A 17,705-nucleotide genomic window follows, 5' to 3' on the forward strand; every position below is an offset into this window, starting at 1 on the left:
CTCCCCTTATGGATTTATGGTTGGATCATTCTCCTTTTTATTCAACATTGATCTTCCAAAACAAACCTGTCTGTAAAAGCTATCAAACACAACCTAAGGCCAGCACATCCTCTCTCTCTCTCTCTCTTTTTCATTTTAAAGAATGTACATAACAATTCAATCCTATTGAATGGCTAACAACTAAAAATTTGTCACTAGCATTTATAGTGTACCAACAGTTTATAGTGACTTTTAATGATAGTTTATAATTATTTTAGTGACAAATTTTTAGATTTTAATCGTCTATCATTATTGACTATATATATATTACCAAATGGTTAAAAATAAAAAATCTGTCTTTAAAAGTATTATATATATTTTCAATGTTGTTGCAACCATAGTATGTTGGATGTCGATTATGAACCGATGGCTAAAAAATAAAGGAGCCATCACTAAACACGTCCAATTCATGGTAATTTTGGCAACAGCCTCTGGTTCTCTAAACCCGTGTTGTTGAGGGCACACGCTTCGAGGCTTGAAGCGTGCGCGTCAAAGCGTCTTCGTGAGGCGCAAATGAACCTGATGCGTGCAAGGCATCTGGAGCGCACGCTTCACAGGTCTAACGCTTGCTGTGCTTCAACGCATTTAACAACATTGCTTTAAACAGCCCATTTGAATTTTGGCAACATCCCATATTGGGTAGATTTGAATCCTCATATATATATATATATATATATATCGTACCCAGTGATGTAGGACTTATTCCTACCTAATTTACCTAATTAATTAGCCACTTCTTGTATGATGCACTGGAGAGAAATATAATGATGTAGGACTTTAATTATTCACTTGATAATAACAAATATGTCACACATAATCTAGTTGCACCTACTCAGCACCTACATCATTATATTTATCTAGTCTGGAAATGTAAAGCAAAAAGTTTTGCATTATTGCATTTAACACACTTTCTCTTGAATCAGCAAGTGATAAGTCAAATGAGGTCTTTTTCTTTCTTGCGGAAGAATGGATATTTCTAGCCCTGCAGCTTTGTCAATAGGGTGCTGACTGTAGTTAAGGTTTTGCAGAATGATGGTGGGGTTCTTACTGGGCAACCACCAGATGGCCATCAAATATCTGTTAAGGGCCTCATTCCTTCCAAGTTGTCAAAATATGTTGAAGTTATTGGTGTTGCTGAGGGCAATCAATCCATACGTGCTGAAATATACACAAATTTTGGTGATACTTTTGGTAATTCTCTTATCATTCATATTCATTTAAGCAGAATTACAGAAGATGATTTGAGCTTGATGATAAGAATTCACAGGTTAATGGTAGTGACCATATGATAGTGGGGTTTCTCCAATTCCTGTGCCTCCATCAATGCATGATTGGTGAAGATTTTGCTCTGAACATCATTATATTTCCCTATAAAATCAACACCTTCCAATTATTAAGAAATGAGGCCCTTAACAGATATTTGACTTATCACTTGAATAAGTGAATATCAAACTATGGTCAGTACCATTTCATTGAATGATGCCTCATTACTGTGTGCCTTGTTACATGGTTGCAGAGTTTTGATTCGAGCCACACACTCACGCACACATGAAGTTAAAACTTAAAAGTAAAGACAATTTTGCAAGTTTGCATTTGTGTGCCACCCTAGGTATCTTCTTCTTTCTTCTTCCTCTTTCTCCTTTCTTCTTTTGTCTCTTCCTCCTCTTTCTTCTTCTTTTCTTCTTCTCCACCAAAATGTCTTGTCCATGTATGTGGTTGAACTTGTGGATTTGCCCTTTTTTTAGTGAATCCAAACAGGCAGCCTGAACGGCCATGCACTCTTTCATGAAGAGAAAAACTTTGTAACTTGTTGAAGAAACCTTATTGTATTGGTAAAAAATCAAATGAAAGCAACATTGCCCAGTTTATCTTAATCCATTGGGGATTTGTTTGCCTAGCAGAAAGGTATGTGAAACGACAAAAGCAAATAATATAACAAATATTAATATTTTGTAATACTCTCAGAATAGGCAATCACTTCAACATTTCAAAATTTCTTCTCCATCCATATATTTTTAATTATTGAGATATGTTCATAACATCTCTGATCTTTGCTGCATGGTTTTGAAGTGAAAATGTGGATTACTTTACATGTTCGATGACGTTTCACTGGTTCACGACCACAAATTATAGCTTGACCAACTATCCAACAATGTGACCCGGGTTTTTAGTAAACTTGCAGTGTCTATTGCCATTTTTTCCATTCCTCATGAGCGTTGTCCAATCTGAGATGAAGTCAGGAAACTATACAAATATCACATGATCTAGATTGATATTCCCGGCCACTGTGACTTTACCTTGCAAGGTTTGAGATGTTGCAGTTGCATCATGTTGTCATTATCCCTGATGTGGGATTAGGGTTGTTCAAACTTGGACATTACCCTGTGAATTGATTTGGTCTATTGGCACCAACTTTTGAACAAGTTGAATTTTGATCTCAACGTATATTAATTGTATTTATAGAAGGAGAAAGAAAGAGTGAAGGAGAATGGTAGACTAATTTATCTATTCATATTGAATTCATATTCTGCATTTCTATGTAAAAGTTTTGAAGGGGTTTTATCTTCTTCCAAATTATTGTCATTTGTTTATGTGCTTGTCAACTGTCGATCATGTAAAGTATCTTCATGTTTCCCATCTTCTCCTGTGTGAGCAATGAGTTGTAACCAGCTTCTGCACTCAATTTTTTGCATGAAACATTATTGTTTCTGTGCAGTCAGGTAGTATCAGTGATTATGTACGAGAACCAAACGTCAAGAAAGCTGATAGATAACATGGACGACAAGGAAGAAAAGAAGTCCTTCAGAAAACTATTAAAGGCTGTTGAGCTCTTAGGTAAAAACCTTGTCCGTGCTTTGCTTCTTACAGAAATAGTTATTCCTTCCTTTGGTTGTCCATACTTTTTCAGGGTCATGATAATAAAGATAAACAAAAAATTTCACATTGTATTAGTCTCTTCACTAATTTATAAATGTATTATGAAGCATTTTTCTGTTAGTTTTCCAGTATGCTGCTGAACTTTTCAACCTTGTATTTTTGGCTTGTGGCTAAAGTTTACTGGTAAATATGTTGGAAGTTGTTCATCCTTTACAGCAACTAGCTGAAAAGCCTACTGGTCCAGCAACATCTCTATGCTGCTGAGTGGAAAGATACTGCTTTCTTGACTTGTCAACTCAGTTCAAGATGTCTGCATCAGGCTAAGTAGTAGCTATCCACACTTATGGAGGCTGGTCTGATGACCAAGATATCTGGATCGTTTCTTAACCTCCTGAATATTATTCTTGAAGTTTCCAATCTCATTTTTCATGTTTCTGTCCTTGTTTTCACTTCTTTTCCATGATCAGCCACTTCTTGTATTTCTTTTGCCCTTAAGTTAGTCTGCTTTCTGATCGCTGTTCGGAAAAGTCATTGAGATTTAAGTATGATACCCACAGAAACAGAGATACATGGATTTTATTTTTTAAAAGGGCACAGGATAAGAAAAGAAAAAACATAATTACTCACCACAGCTTTTAGCAGAAGAATGCAAAAAAAAAAAAATCTCAATCGTTCACTATGCAGGGTACCAGAAAAGGAACTAAGGATCAAAGGCGCTTTGCAGAAGTCACCAGAGTGAGAAACCAAATCCACTATTAGCCTGACAGCCAAGAATTTCCTTTTGAGATCCTAAGCGTCTCTATTGTCACTGCAAAAATTCTTTTCCAGTGTATGTGAGGTGATTTCTGGCATGCTGCCTGAAGTTAAATCCATAAATCCCTGATGAAGTTAATTTCATTACACCAAGAAATGCAGATTAATTGTGAGCCTTTTCCAAATTAACATCAGTCTGTGCACTTGAAACCGAAATGCAGAAACTAAGGATGTTGGTTAGCAAAACTGATGATATCCTGTAACGCAAGCAATGCTGCATGAATCAAATAAAACCACACTCATACTATTATCATGACTTCACATCGATACGGTTATCAACTTTATCTAGCAAAAGTTAGAAAGCAGATGTTATTGTGCGTCTTTTCTTTTGTGTGTGATTTTGTTGTGTGTATCTTTTGACTGTTCTATGTCTTGTCAAGTGTAATTTCAAATGTCTCTTGTGCCTAACATATGTGAGGCTTTCTTAGGATCTTCACGAATGAGTTGGAAAGAAAGGAAGAAGATGGAAGACCAAAATGTGGCTTCCCTAGGTGGAAAGATGAATGTTCATCCCTCTATTGGTTAAATCATGGTATCATTTTTATAGAGGTCTGACATTATTATATACTGATATTTTTACATTCATGACAGCCTAAAAAGAATTGCAAGATGCCTGTCATTTTGGGGAGGAACATCATGAAAAAAAGGCAGGAAAAAGAGCAAAAATTATTTGAGGAGGTATTTTATACACCAATGGTTTATGTGCACATGCACACACACACACACACATCCTAAACTTGGTAGGTGTGCACCAGATTTATGTCGTCTGCATGTCCATATTGGGCTGCTTATCAAAATTAAAAAGTAAGATTTGTATCCGTGTCTTGTTTTGTGTGGTTTGTTTAGCAGAAAAATTCAGGATCCTGTTAGTATGATGTGAAAAAAGGCTTGTCAAGTTATAAGTACTCTGGATCTTAGATCCCGTCATGGTAAATGCAGTTGGATGATCCCTATCTATCAAAAGACTTGGAGGCAGAGACAAGGCTATATGTGGTGTCTATTAAGTATTAAGTGAGAATGAGGTCATCGACTTGGGTTTGGAACTCTTTCTCTCTCTAAACTTTAGCTTCCTCCATGCTTTTTCCAGGGTCTTATTGATCAGATTCCTCGGAAATATACTAGCAAAAGCCAGAAAACCGGGCGAGAAGATCAAGTGCTCAAAATTAGCCAAGGTAATTTCAGAAATGGCATGTTGGATGTGAAGCATATCTTGAGAAAGGATGAAGCTGCTTCTAGGATGGAAGACCATAACCACCGAGGTGGTAAAGACAAGAAGAGAGGCAAAAGGAAGCAGCAGAACGGCAAGAAGAGAAGGCGAAGGAGCTAATTTGGACAGCAAATTAATGCTAATCGGTTAGAGACACGAACAGACGCAAACAAATGCACCAACCATATTGTGATAAGCGCATTTAACACAGTTTTGTGGTAAGACCTGCAAACATGCTCATGAAGAGACGCAAACAAATACACCAACCATATTGTTCTGTCAAACCCAATCTCATAAGGTGCTACTTCATATCCACAGGCAATCAAAAGAATGTTCTCCAGAAATTTTGATAAGATATAAGTGGCCCGTCTTGCAAAAATATTCTGGTTCCACCTCTACACTTGCACAGGTATGCACAAGGAATGTACAATAAGAAGTCAACCGAATCACTTGATTAATAATAAACTTTTGGTTTGGCCCAAATCTAAGTTCGAAGCTACCAAATCCAAATCAAGTTGCACCTACTCAGCAAGGATATTTGGTTCAATAGTTAATAGTTGGATTGAATAAGAAAATTCACATCGAATTAATCATCAGATGCAAATAAGATATAGTGCTTTCTTTCTTTCAGTAGGTATAGTTATTCAACTTTCCAGTCTGATCAGTTTTTAAAAACACATGCACAAGAACTAAAAGATCTCCGTAAAGAACCAAATGTATACAGATTCCTTCATATACATGCTGCTTTCCAACATACTGCTTTCCAAAACAAAATTTGATTTAAAGCTGAAAATTAAGCCTTCCAACCCTCTGAAAGGACCACTCCTAGATGAACAGACTCTTGTACTCTGAATTTGCTAGATGACACAACTTATTGAAGTTATCCAGAGCTGCAACAAAGAAACAAGTACAACAATGTCAGATTCTAATAAGCACTGGGCACATCAAATAATCTATCACTCATATGCGCTTCAAAATGAGCGTATCATGCCATTGGTGGACAATTATATATAAGGACATAAAGGTGGAGTAAATCAAAGTATTCCTGCAATACAACTAATAATAGGCTTGGTGAATAGCCGAGTCACTCCCCGGCATTATAGCAAGTATCAGAGATTCAGACACATTTGCAATTTGTAACTGAACAGAAATATAATGATGTTCAGAGCAAAATCTTCACCAATCATGGCACTGATGGAGGCACAGGAATTGGAAAAACCCCACTATCATATGGTCAGTACCATTAACCTGTGAATCTTATCATCAAGCTCAAATTATCTTCTGTAATTCTGCTTAAATGAATATGAATGATAAGAGACTTACCAAAAGTATCACCAAAATTTGTGCATATATCAGCACGTATCGATTGATTGCCATCAGCAACACCAATAACTTCGACATATTGTGACAACTTGGAAGGAGTGAGGCCCTTAACAGATATTTGATGGCCATCTGGTGATTGCCCAGTAAGAATCCCACCATCATTCTGCAAAACCTTAACTACAGTCCGCACCCTACGCCCTGTATACATCTTTAATAGTTCTGCATTGACAAAAGCTGCAGGGCTAGAAATATCCATTCTTCTGCAAAAAAGAAAAAGACCTCATTTGACTTATCACTTGATGATTCAAGAGAAAGTGTGTTAAATGCAATAATGGCCATACTTAATGCCATAATGCCAAAAACATTTTGCTTTACATTTCCAGACTAGACAATAATTGACCAGATATTAGCCATTAGGTTTTCACAAGGACCTCCAGTTCAACTGCTTGGTGCTTATGTAATGAAGCTAATTATCACTCAATTGTGTGATAAAACAAAGACAAAGAAAACAAGTGAATTAAAATGTGGTCGAATCAAATCTATATATGAACAATAAAATCAACACCTTCCAATTATTAAGAAATGTCATTTTTTTTCCTCGTCACATACATTTTACTTATTTTTGTGATTTACTTTATTTACAAATGCCTTTTCTCTATAATAGCACATGTCATTCTTACTTTTTTTTTTTCAGTGGTGAACTCCTTTAACCATTCCAATTTCCCTCATCAAATGAACCAAGCAAAGAAGAAAAATGAAATAGCAAGTACCAGAGGAAATGGAAAATCATACTCATATTTAGAAAGGGAAGAGCGTGAACTTTACAAGATGAATGCTGTAAGCTTTTAGTTTACTCTTGCTTTCAGTAAATCGAGCACCCAAAAAGATAACGAACTAACCTAAACAATACTGAGGGTTCCCTAGGTAAAAGGACTTCTGATTGGCCTTTCTTTATATTATATTAGAAAAGGATGTTTCTTTGTTGAAGTTCTATTTACATCTATTCACCAGTCAAGTTGGTCCACCGACACAGTGATGTGTTCATGATTTGATAAAGTATTCTGTTTCTACATTTTGCTGATTCGTTGCTCTTTAACCTTAAAAGTTTAAACAGCTATTTCCACTGTGGGTACGATTAACTTCAGCTTCAGACTGATTGTTATTATCGTACAAAATTCATTCTAGTTTTTCTCTTCTATTAAAATTAAGTGTACATATTAATACGCAATTGGCAAAAGTTATCTAAGTTGCACATAGATCAAGTAGAAACCTAAGTATGAAACAAGATATCCCTAGTTACAGGCTGTTGAAACAATGATATAGCAAAAGATTGTTAGTATGCTTCATTAGCAAAATCTTTCACTTCTGTGTCTAAGAAGTCCATGTCTCCTATCTTGGTTTGTTTTGGCCTTTTAGGATTGAAAATCAAACCAGAAAGAAGCTACGAAGAAAGTGAACCATCATCAGGCATCACTCCATTAAACAGCTGATAGAACGCGAGCAGAGATAACAAAGCCCTAAGCAACTAGTGATCCATGTACAGCCAAATCCTTTTTTTTTTTCTTTCTTCTTTGCCTACGGTCATCAATTACTAGGGTCCCCCCTCAACCAAAATAGAGGTGGCTGAATATAAACCCTACTTGCGATCCCAGCGACTTTTCCAACTTTGAAAACCAAGTAAATGAATACCCACCGAGTAAGAGATCAACGGAAATTTCAAGTTTCAATAGAGGATCGTCCTAGCCCACAAAAACATAGGTCCTTTCTTCTTCTTTCTCCCCCCATGCAGGAGTGAGAGAGAGAGAGAGAGAGACTCTTACCTTGGTAGCGATCAACTGGGATGCCCACCTGCAACAAAGAGAGAGAGAGAGAGGAATGGCGCGGGAAAGTAAAGGTAGTTATTTCCCGCGCGTGGTTTTTCTAGGCGCGTGGTTTTTTTAGGGGTGGGCGTCGGGCCGGCCCGTCTGGCCAGAAGCACGGGCCCCGGCCCGGCCCGATATCCCAGGTCCCGGCCCGGGCCGTTTGAGCAACACAGTATTCGTCCGACGGTCCGCGCGGCGAAGTCACAGCCACGTCGCCGTCCGATGGCGTGCTGGGCGTGCCGGCCTTCATGTCGCCGGAGGAGGAGGAGGAGGGGTTGGAGCGGGAGATGGAGGGGGAGCGGGAGACGGAGGAGGGGTTGGAACGGGAGAAGAAGGGGGATGGTGAGCGGGTGGGTGGGGTCGGGCCGACCCGGGTTGCGTCATCTGGTTCGGTCGGAAAAACGGCTCGGACCTGTGCCCGACCGGGTCGGGTATCAGGTTCTCGATAGTGGCTTGACCCACCCAGGCCTTTTTCCCTTTTGAATACAATATTACAAAAATTGCCACTCTTTATGTAAAAATGAAAATTATATGTGCTTTTCCAATTTCGGTTTGACACTATGGATATGAGATCCCTAAGATCTCAAATCCATGATAATTCATAGTTTTCAACATGTGCTATCAATCAAACTGATGATTTTCTAAAACACACCTTTTTACTCAGTCTTGGACTTAAGATCTGAGGTTATCAAACGTAACCTTAAAGAAAAGGGTGTTTGATTCCTATTCCAATTTTGATTCAAATTATTGGTCAAATCCAAATCCGAATTCAAGATCTAACAAAATCTATATTCAAATGTCGAGTGAAGGTCAAGTCACCAACCAAGCCACTTTGAGAGGTTGTTTGCCATATGCCACAACCAATGCACCTAGTTGAGTGGTTGAGATTGTCTGGTTACTCATCCAGGTTACTACTTAAGAGGTTGTTTGGCAACAGTAATACATTGTCATGTGTAAAACATCATGAGATTTATACTTGGTAATTTGCACATATACAATCAGATTTAACTCCATGCCCATTTAACTTCAATTGCTTTATGGATTGAAACAAATCTGGAACATTTCATTAACATAAATGAACTTTCAGTTGTATCAATCAGGTTCATGTCCATTGCTATAGAATCCATGCCTGAAATCAGGTCTCGGAGTCTCGGAGTTTGGATACAACCATCTTGCTCAACACTTAAACTGGACCAAGCAATGGTCCAAAAAGCACCTAGAAGCTGGAGGTGCCATGTTGTTGGTAGAGGTTGTGTCCCAGGTTGAAAACAAATAAATTCTATTATATACTCAAATCCAGATAAGGTTTAGAAGATGTCAAATCCAAATATATCACCGAAACCCCCTTTTTTTTCTACCTCGGGGGGTGAAGGACTGTTTCTAAACCTAGGTGATGAGCAGTGTTGCACATCCACTATTTGCAGTCCATATGAGTAATAATAGGAATTGAACTGATGGCCAGACTTTCATTGACCCACCAGTCTAACCAAATCTGCTACGTCCTTTAGAATAAATGAAGACATATAGGCAAGCTTTGAGGAGTTAGGATTGAAATAATGTGGTCCTTTTTCATCTTCCCCTGTTTAGAAACTTCATAAACAATATGTGAAAGCCTCCATAACTAAGCATAAATGAAGATCAACCAAGCCCATAAAGGCTCCATCAGATTTATAATAATGGTCAGGTTAGACCCAACCCGAAAGCTTGCCTAAGGTTCAAGGACTAGGACATGCATTTTTTGCCGCAATAGAGAAGCATAGCAGTGGCCGAAAGATTTCCTCACTCACCGGACCAAATAGATAAGATCTTCACTGGTACAAGTATATAAGGATTTCAGACCAAGACAACTGTGACTGTAGCTCCTTCAGAAAGCTTGGTGAAAGAAAAAAGAAACAAGACCACAAGTTAGAACTTCCAACAGAAACTCGAGGGCAGCATCCAAAGGAGAAACAACGTGCAACTATTACATTTATACTGTTTGTTTCAATTTCGAATTGAAGGAGGGAATAGGGGATCCTATCTGCTGTTGGAACACTGGATTTTAGAAGCAAAAGGAAGGTGAGAACAGACTTGGCTCCTCCTTTGAACGTCGTGCTCATCCGGACATAGCTGGTTATAGGCAACAAGGGCAAGCAAACAGCAAACTAAACCACCTTGATCTTTAACAATCTCGTTAAATAGGGAAATAGGATTCACAGAGCCAACCCCTATTCAACATGACGATAAGACGCTGGAACTGGGTAAAAGTAATTGGAACTCGAAGCACGAGGCTTACAGCATGTTTACTTTTTGTGCACGCCAACAGACAACCATGTAATGAGACCAAAACACGTAAAGAACAAGCTCATTTAATTGCTGTAAAGTTCTAACTGTGAAACCATCAATTACTGCGAAAGAAGAAGGAAATACTTTCATGGAACATTGAAACAGTGACTAGATTTTGTATGCAAGCTATAAAAAAATCATCATATACATAATCTCTATTAGCAATGCTCATTCGTGTCTCTAACTGATGAGAATTATTCATTTGCTGTCCAAATTAGCTCCTTCGCCTTCTCTTCTTGCTGTTCTGCTGCTTCCTTTTGCCTCTCTTCTTGTCTTTACCACCTCCATGGTTATGGTCTTCCACCCTAGAAGCAGCTTCATCCTTTCTCAAGATATGCTTCACATCCAACATGCCATTTCTGAAATTACCTTGGCTAATTTTGAGCACTTGATCTTCTCGCCTGGTTTTCTGGCTTTTGCTAGTATATTTCCGAGGAATCTGATCAATAAGACCCTGGAAGAAGCATGGAGGAAGCTAAATTTTAGAGACAGAGAAAGAGAGAGTCCACACCCAAGTCAATGACCTCATTCTCACTTAATGCTTAATGGACACCGCATATAGCGATGTCCCTGCCACCAAGTTTTTTGACAGATAGGGATCATCCAACTGTATTTACCATGACGGGATATAAGATCCAGAGTACTTATAACTTGTCAAGCCTTTTTACACACCATACTAACAGGATCCAGAATTTTTCTGCTAAACAAACCACACAAAGAAAGACATGGATACAAATCTTACTTTTTAATTTTGATAAGCAGCCCAATATGGGCATGCAGACGACATAAATCTGGTGCACACCTACCAAGTTTAGTGCGTGTATGTGTGTGTGTGTGTGCATGTGCACATATACCATTGGTGTATAAAATACCTCCTCAAATAATTTTTGCTCTTTTTCCTGCCTTTTTTTCATGATGTTCCTCCCCAAAATGACAGGCATCTTGCAATTCTTTTTAGGCTGTCATAAATGTACAACTATCAGTATATAATAATGTCAGACCTCTATAAAAATGATGCCATGATTTAACCGATAGAGGGATGAACACTCACCTTTCCACCTAGGGAAGCCACACTTTGGTCTTCCATCTTCTTCCTTTCTTTCCAACTCAGTTGTGAAGATCCTAAGAAAACCTCACATATGTTAGGCACAAGAGACATTTGAAATTACACTTGACAAGACATAGAACAGTCAAAAGATACACACAACAAAATCACACACAAAAGAAAAGACGCACAATAACATCTGCTTTTTAACTTTTGCTAGATAAAGTTGATAACAGTATTGATGTGAAGTCATGATAATAGTATCACTGTGGCTTTATTTGATTCATGCGGCATTGCTTGCATTACGGGATATCATCAGTTTTGCTAAACAACATCCTTAGTTTCTGCATTTCGGTTTCGAGTGCACAGACTCATGTTAATTTGGAAAAGGCTCATAATTGATTTGCATTTCTTGTAATGAAATTAACTTCATCAGGGATTTATGGATTTAACTTCAGGCAGCATGCCAGAAGCCACTGCACATACACTGGAAAAAATTTTTGCAGTGACAATAGAGACACTTAAGATATCAAAAGGAAATTCTTGGCTGTCCAGCTGATAGTTGATTTGGTTTCACACTCTGGTGACTTCTGCAAAGCACATCTGATCCTTAGTTCCTTTTCTGGTACCCTGCATAGTGAATGACAGTTTTTTTTTTTTTTGCATTCTTTGCTAAAAACTGTGGTGAGTAATTATGATTTTTCTTTTCTTATCCTGTGCCCTTAAAAGAAACAAAATAAATTCCATGTATCTCGGTCTCTGTGGGTATCATACTTAAATCTCAATGACTTTTCTGAACAGCGATCAGAAAGCAGACCAACTTATGGGCAAAAGAAATACAAGAACTCTAGAAGTGGCTGATCATGGAAAAGAAGTGAAAACAATGACAGAAACATGAAAAATGAGATTGGCAACTTCAAGAATAATATTCAGGAGGTCAAGAAACGATCCAGATATCTTGGTCATCAGACCAGCCTCCATTAGTATGGATAGCTACTACTAAGACATCTTGAACTGAGTTGACATATCGAGAAAGCAGTATATTTCCACTCAGCAGCATAGAGATGTTGCTGGACCAGTAGGCTTTTCAGCTAGTTGCTGTAAAGGATGAACAAGAACAACTTCCAACATATTTACCAGTAAACTTTAGCCACAGGCCAAAAATACAAAGTTCAGCAGCATACTGGAAAACTAACAACAAAATGCTTCATAATACATTTACAAATTAGTGAAGAGACTAATACAATGTGAAATTTTTTGTACATCTTTATTATCATGACCCTGAAAAAGTATGGACAACCAAAGGAAGGAATAACTATATCTGTAAGAAGCAAAGCACAGACAGGGTTTTTACCTAAGAGCTCAACAGCCTTTAATAGTTTTCCGAAGGACTTCTTTTCTTCCTTGTCGTCCATGTTATCTATCAGCTTTTTTGACGTTTGGTTCTCGTACATATCACTGATGCTACCTGACTGCAGAGAAACAATATTGTTTCATGCAAAAAATTGAGTGCAGAAGCTGGTTACAACTCATTGCTCACACAGGAGAAGATGAGAAAGATGAAGATACTTTACATGATTGACAGTTGACAAGCATATAAACAAATGACAAGAATTTGGAAGAAGATAAAACCCCTTCAAAACTTTTACATAGAAATATAGAATATGAATTTAATATGAATAGATAAATTAGTCTACCATTCTCCTTCACTCTTTCTTTCTCCTTCTATAAATACAATTAATATGAATAGATAAATTAGTCTACCATTCTCCTTCACTCTTTCTTTCTCCTTCTATAAATACAATTAATATACGTTGAGATCAAAATTCAACTTGTTCAAAAGTCAGTGCCAATAGACCAAATCAATTCACAGGGTAATGTCCAAGTTTGAACAACCCTAATCCCATCAGGGATAACCACAACATGATGCAACTGCAACATCTCAAACCTCGCAAGATAAAGTCACAGTCGCCGGGAATATCAATCTAGATCATGTGATATTTGTATAGTTTCCTGACTTCATCTCAGATTGGACAAAGCTCCTGAGGAATGGAAAAAATGGCAATAGACACTGAAAGTTAACTAAAATCCTGGGTCACATTGTTGGATAGTTGGTCAATCTATAATATGTGGTCATGAAACAGTGAAACATCATCGAACATGTAAAGTAATCCACATTTTCACTTCAAAACCATGCAGCAAAGATCAGAGATGTTCTGAACATATCTCAATAATTAAAAATATATGCATGGCGAAGAAATTTTGAAATATTGAAGTGATTGCCTATTCTGAGAGTATTACAAAATCTTAATATTTGTTATGTTATTTGCTTTTGTCGTTTCACATAACTTTCTACTAGGCAAACAAATCCCCAATGGATTAAGATAAACTGGGCAATGTTGCTTTCATTTGATTTTTATAAATCAACCAATACAATAAGGTTTCTTCAAGAAGTTGCAAAGTTTCTCTCTTCATGAAAGAGTGCATGGCCGTTCAGGCTGCCTGTTTGGATTCACTAGAAAAAAGAGCAAATTCACAAGTTCAACCACATACATGGACAAGACATTTTGGTGGAGAAGAAGAAAAAGAAGAAGAAGAAAGAGGAGGAAGAGACAAAAGAAGAAAGGAGAAAGAGGAAGAAGAAAGAAGAAGAGGCAAAGATACCTAGGGTAGCACACAAATGCAAACTTGCAAACAGACATAAGGATTGGGGTTCTTTTTTTTTCATTCGAACCTTCCTTCTATTACCATTTTCAAAATGAGACTCATTTCCTTTTAATTTTGAAGCTTATTAATTGTCTTTACCTTTAATTTTAACTTCATATGTGTGTGTGAGTGTGTGGCCAGCATCAAAACTCTGCAACCATGTAACAAGGTACACAGTAATGAGGCATCATTCAATTACCAAAAGAAAATGTGAAGAAAAAAGGACCAGAGATGAAATTAGAAGGTAGAGACACTCGATTGGACACAGAAAGTTGTGAAACACACCATGAAATTGTGCCTTTCCATTGCTGCAGAACGGTGATTCAGTTTGAGGGCAAGCGAACCTGAGTTGTCATGCACGACTTGAGGGAATCCCACCATCTTAACGAGAGAGGAGAGAGTTTACTTCGGGCAGAAATCAGTGAGCTCCTGTGCATTCAGCAGATTCTGACAGCTGTTGGCATTAGCCTGCTCCTGTTAGAGTTATGATTTTGGGTTTTTGTTGTTGTTGTTGTTGTTGTTGTAGGGTGGGGGGGGGGGGGGGGGTGGGAGGGAGGGAGAGAGAGAGAGAGAGAGAAATGGGTATTGAACAAGGGAGGACACATCAAACACTAATGTCAACTGTGAACTTCCGAGTTATATAATCAAAGAGCATCACTAGGTATTCGAAGAAACAGTAGATATCATGAAACATAGTTGGCGCACCCTTGTGACATAGATTATCATAAGAACATCAATAAAAATAGTAATCGGACTAAACTAAAAGTGTAAAAATATTGAAAGGTGAAAGTCGATTGACACTCACAGGAAACAGAAGAAAAGATGTAACACATGAAAACCACTCATAGCTGAAGCAAAAAGAAGCTACTCTATTATCTAAAATTTTCTAAACAACTTGGTCAACCATGAAAACATTTGCAGCATTAACAAGAATCAGCACTCAAGGTGTTGAAGTGTACAATCATTAATGGGTTTTAAATGGTGGGGATTTGCTCGGGTATTTTTCGGCAAAGCTAAAAATTTCAGGAAAATCTAGGAAAAAATTCAACAAATTTTTAGAAAAAAAATCCTAGAAATTAGGAAAAACTAAAATAAATAAAAAACTAACAAGAAAACATAAAAAATAACTTGAAAAAACGATAAGCAATGATAGAAATGAAGATAAATAATTTAACATAAGCTTTAAACTTTAAAGCAAAAAACAACATAAAAATAATGAGAAAACATCGTCTTGGAGTTTTTTTCAAAATCCATTGCTGGCACTCACTAGCAATGGTCTGAATACCAACTACAAGAACTTACAAAAAAATCTACAATAGCATATATAAACACAAACAACCATATATGGGATCATCCTCAAATTGACCTATCCTAGCAAAACCTTCTAAAAAAGCAATATAATAACCTCTTTTCAAAAATCATTTTGCATAACAAAGTTAAGTCGCACAAGCATCTCAGAAATAACATTGTGAAGGTTGTCTCATCTGATGAAAAATTGTTTGTCATGAACAATTTTTTTTACTAAGACCACCATTGTTGCACAAAAGTAACATTCACAAATAACCACCAAAACTGGCAAAACCATGATTGAGGTGTCAATATAAACGAAAAGGCCCAACTATAGCAACAAATATACAAGTAAATAATGATATAAAAAAGACATTTAATCCCTTAAGCAAATATGTCACACATAAATAAAATGTAATTCAGTTTGAGAACAAGTAGATAAAAGAGAGAGAGAGATGCTTTGGATGAAGGCTACAATGATCCTCACAACTCACAAGTAAATATTTGAATATTGCACATTGTACCCAACCATGATCACTCATAAAAGTATTGAGTATGTGTTGCAGAAAGAAGTTGCTTTATGGATAATATTGTTCTTTAATTTGTTATCTATATCCAGGTATATGGGTCTGTTAAGATGTCGCCATTGCTCGTTTGAAAAATCTTGAACATTCAAGAGGTTTTTGATGCAAGGTTCAATAAGTGTGTCAGTGAACATCCATAATGTTTACCTGAAAATCCTTCTTACTAGGCGCTATCACTACCATAATTTTGGACATGTTCACCTACATCAAACCATGGTCATTCTCAATGTTTCCTTCCTGAAGCTTCAACACTAAAATCATAGTTATCACCACTCACTATCTTCCTAGCTTGAAACCATAGAACTCTCAGCATTTATGCCCCCGCCTACTCACTAGGAGTGATAAGTTTTTTTCCCTCTTAAATTAGATACTTTATAACCCAATCTTCATATGCCTTCTTAATCATGCATCTTATCGCCCAAACTATAGTTTTACAAGTCACACTCTATCTCTAGTTAGACAGTCCTGACTCCCAATTACAATCCTAATTGCTTGCTCCACTTTACACACTTTCCCATGTTGAATGAAAGAAACAACTGCATATGTGCGTTACTTGAAATGACAGCAACTGGTGTGGGAAACCTTCAGGATAAAGGAAGCGCAAGAAACTCTATCAATACAACATGCTGGATGATTCCACAAATGATCAAAGGTAATACCCCCTAAACATGTATTTAAATTCCACAACTGATCAAAGGTACCACCTCACCTGTCGATCAACCAAGATCGAGCACTCAGCCCGCTGCTGCGAGTTCTCTCCGACTCTCTCCTCTTCTCTTCCGAGTCTCCGACCTCCTTCTTGCAGGCTGCAGCCCTGCTCTCTCGTGCTCCCTCTCTTTTGTCTCGCGTTCTCCCCCTCGCACTGTCCCTTTGTCTCTCGTTCTCTCCTTCGAAACGGGGATTTCTAAATAGGGCAACGAAAGGGGTTGGGTTGGATTCGTGTGGGATCAAATAATTGAACCGTGACCAACGACAAAACTAAAAACTCGAAACAAAAAACTTCCCCCGGCGTCCGATCCGATGTTTTCTTTCATTTCGAACTGGTTTTTTTATTAATAACGAGTCGATTTTTTTTTTTTTGGCACCAGCTAGATTGGAACAACGTAGAATAGAATTCGAACCCGACTAAACGAGTCGAGTTATGAACGAAAAAACTCGGCTCGAACTCAAGCTCAACTCGAGCCAAGCATTAACGAGTCGAGTTCGAACATAGTGTCAAACAAATGGAAGCAATAGTGAACTTAGATGATTTGTCATAACTGCTCTTTAAACTGAAATGAAATCAATCAAACTTACATACAGGTTTTAATTTCTTAATTCCAAAAACAAAATACCATGTTAATTTAATAAATTCATTTTTTTTAATAAGTATTTCAATTATAAAATTTCATGATCCTGGGTATATCAAATGCCAACAAAATGACATGGATTCTTACAATAGTCAATTAATGAATCATTAAATTCCATTTTAAACAAAAAATAAAAGCAAAGATCTCAAACAGCTGATGCGTTTGAGGCAGGAAGAGCTAGAAAAACTGTAAATTGATCATGACTAAATGCATCTCACCTTCACATTTCAAATACAGATGCAGGAGAAGGGAGAGAAAGATCACTCAATCCGACATTGGATGGAGGTC

At 37.4% G+C, this 17,705-nt stretch overlaps 3 protein-coding genes across 7 annotated transcripts; 1 reads left to right on the top strand and 2 right to left on the bottom strand.

Annotated features, from left to right (window-relative positions):
* Positions 1 to 2,779: 2,779 nt before the first annotated feature.
* LOC116254551 (uncharacterized) lies at positions 2,780 to 5,155 on the top strand. The gene is made up of 4 exons (XM_050077967.1): positions 2,780 to 2,874; positions 4,158 to 4,226; positions 4,319 to 4,407; positions 4,817 to 5,155. Exons 1-4 carry the CDS (start codon positions 2,814 to 2,816, stop codon positions 5,054 to 5,056), a joined length of 459 nt encoding a protein of 152 aa, XP_049933924.1. The 5' UTR covers positions 2,780 to 2,813; the 3' UTR covers positions 5,057 to 5,155.
* A 367-nt stretch (positions 5,156 to 5,522) lies between these two features.
* Positions 5,523 to 8,415, bottom strand: LOC116254553 (replication protein A 14 kDa subunit-like). The gene is made up of 3 exons (XM_031630008.2): positions 8,080 to 8,415; positions 6,260 to 6,519; positions 5,523 to 5,826 (listed from the first exon to the last, which is right to left on the bottom strand). The coding sequence occupies exons 2-3, from the start codon at positions 6,513 to 6,515 to the stop codon at positions 5,762 to 5,764; spliced, it is 321 nt and encodes a 106-aa protein (XP_031485868.1). The 5' UTR covers positions 6,516 to 6,519; positions 8,080 to 8,415; the 3' UTR covers positions 5,523 to 5,761.
* A 2,038-nt stretch (positions 8,416 to 10,453) lies between these two features.
* On the bottom strand, positions 10,454 to 16,984 carry LOC116254770 (uncharacterized). Of its 5 annotated transcripts, XM_031630339.2 has the most exons (7): positions 16,778 to 16,984; positions 14,483 to 14,671; positions 14,297 to 14,348; positions 12,846 to 12,963; positions 11,498 to 11,568; positions 11,319 to 11,405; positions 10,454 to 10,900 (listed from the first exon to the last, which is right to left on the bottom strand). In XM_031630339.2, the coding sequence occupies exons 3-7, from the start codon at positions 14,339 to 14,341 to the stop codon at positions 10,661 to 10,663; spliced, it is 561 nt and encodes a 186-aa protein (XP_031486199.1). In that variant the 5' UTR covers positions 14,342 to 14,348; positions 14,483 to 14,671; positions 16,778 to 16,984; the 3' UTR covers positions 10,454 to 10,660. The 5 variants fall into 5 exon arrangements, with proteins under 5 accessions (XP_031486199.1, XP_031486198.1, XP_049933957.1 ...); XM_031630338.2 differs by lacking the exon at positions 14,297 to 14,348 and having other exon boundaries at positions 14,483 to 14,651; positions 16,778 to 16,980; XM_050078000.1 differs by lacking the exon at positions 14,297 to 14,348 and having other exon boundaries at positions 14,483 to 14,665; positions 16,778 to 16,980.
* Between the last annotated feature and the right edge of the window lie 721 nt (positions 16,985 to 17,705).

Source organism: Nymphaea colorata, chromosome 5, assembly GCF_008831285.2.
Source record: "Nymphaea colorata isolate Beijing-Zhang1983 chromosome 5, ASM883128v2, whole genome shotgun sequence".
Classification (NCBI taxonomy): Eukaryota; Viridiplantae; Streptophyta; class Magnoliopsida; order Nymphaeales; family Nymphaeaceae; genus Nymphaea; species Nymphaea colorata.

Excerpts from the sequence above, each read along its gene's own strand:
- LOC116254551 (XM_050077967.1), top strand. The coding sequence starts at position 2,814 with ATGGACGACAAGGAAGAAAAGAAGTCCTTCAGAAAACTATTAAAGGCT. Across the intron at positions 2,875-4,157 it reads AAAGGCTGTTGAGCTCTTAG|GATCTTCACGAATGAGTTGG; the intron begins GTAAAAACCTTG and ends AGGCTTTCTTAG. Across the intron at positions 4,408-4,816 it reads AGCAAAAATTATTTGAGGAG|GGTCTTATTGATCAGATTCC; the intron begins GTATTTTATACA and ends TGCTTTTTCCAG.
- LOC116254553 (XM_031630008.2), bottom strand. The coding sequence starts at position 6,515 with ATGGATATTTCTAGCCCTGCAGCTTTTGTCAATGCAGAACTATTAAAG. Across the intron at positions 5,827-6,259 it reads AAATTTTGGTGATACTTTTG|CTCTGGATAACTTCAATAAG; the intron begins GTAAGTCTCTTA and ends TCTTTGTTGCAG.
- LOC116254770 (XM_031630338.2), bottom strand. The coding sequence starts at position 14,578 with ATGGTGGGATTCCCTCAAGTCGTGCATGACAACTCAGGTTCGCTTGCC. Across the intron at positions 12,964-14,482 it reads TGGAAAGGCACAATTTCATG|TCAGGTAGCATCAGTGATAT; the intron begins GTGTGTTTCACA and ends GTTTCTCTGCAG. Across the intron at positions 11,569-12,845 it reads AAAGGCTGTTGAGCTCTTAG|GATCTTCACAACTGAGTTGG; the intron begins GTAAAAACCCTG and ends AGGTTTTCTTAG.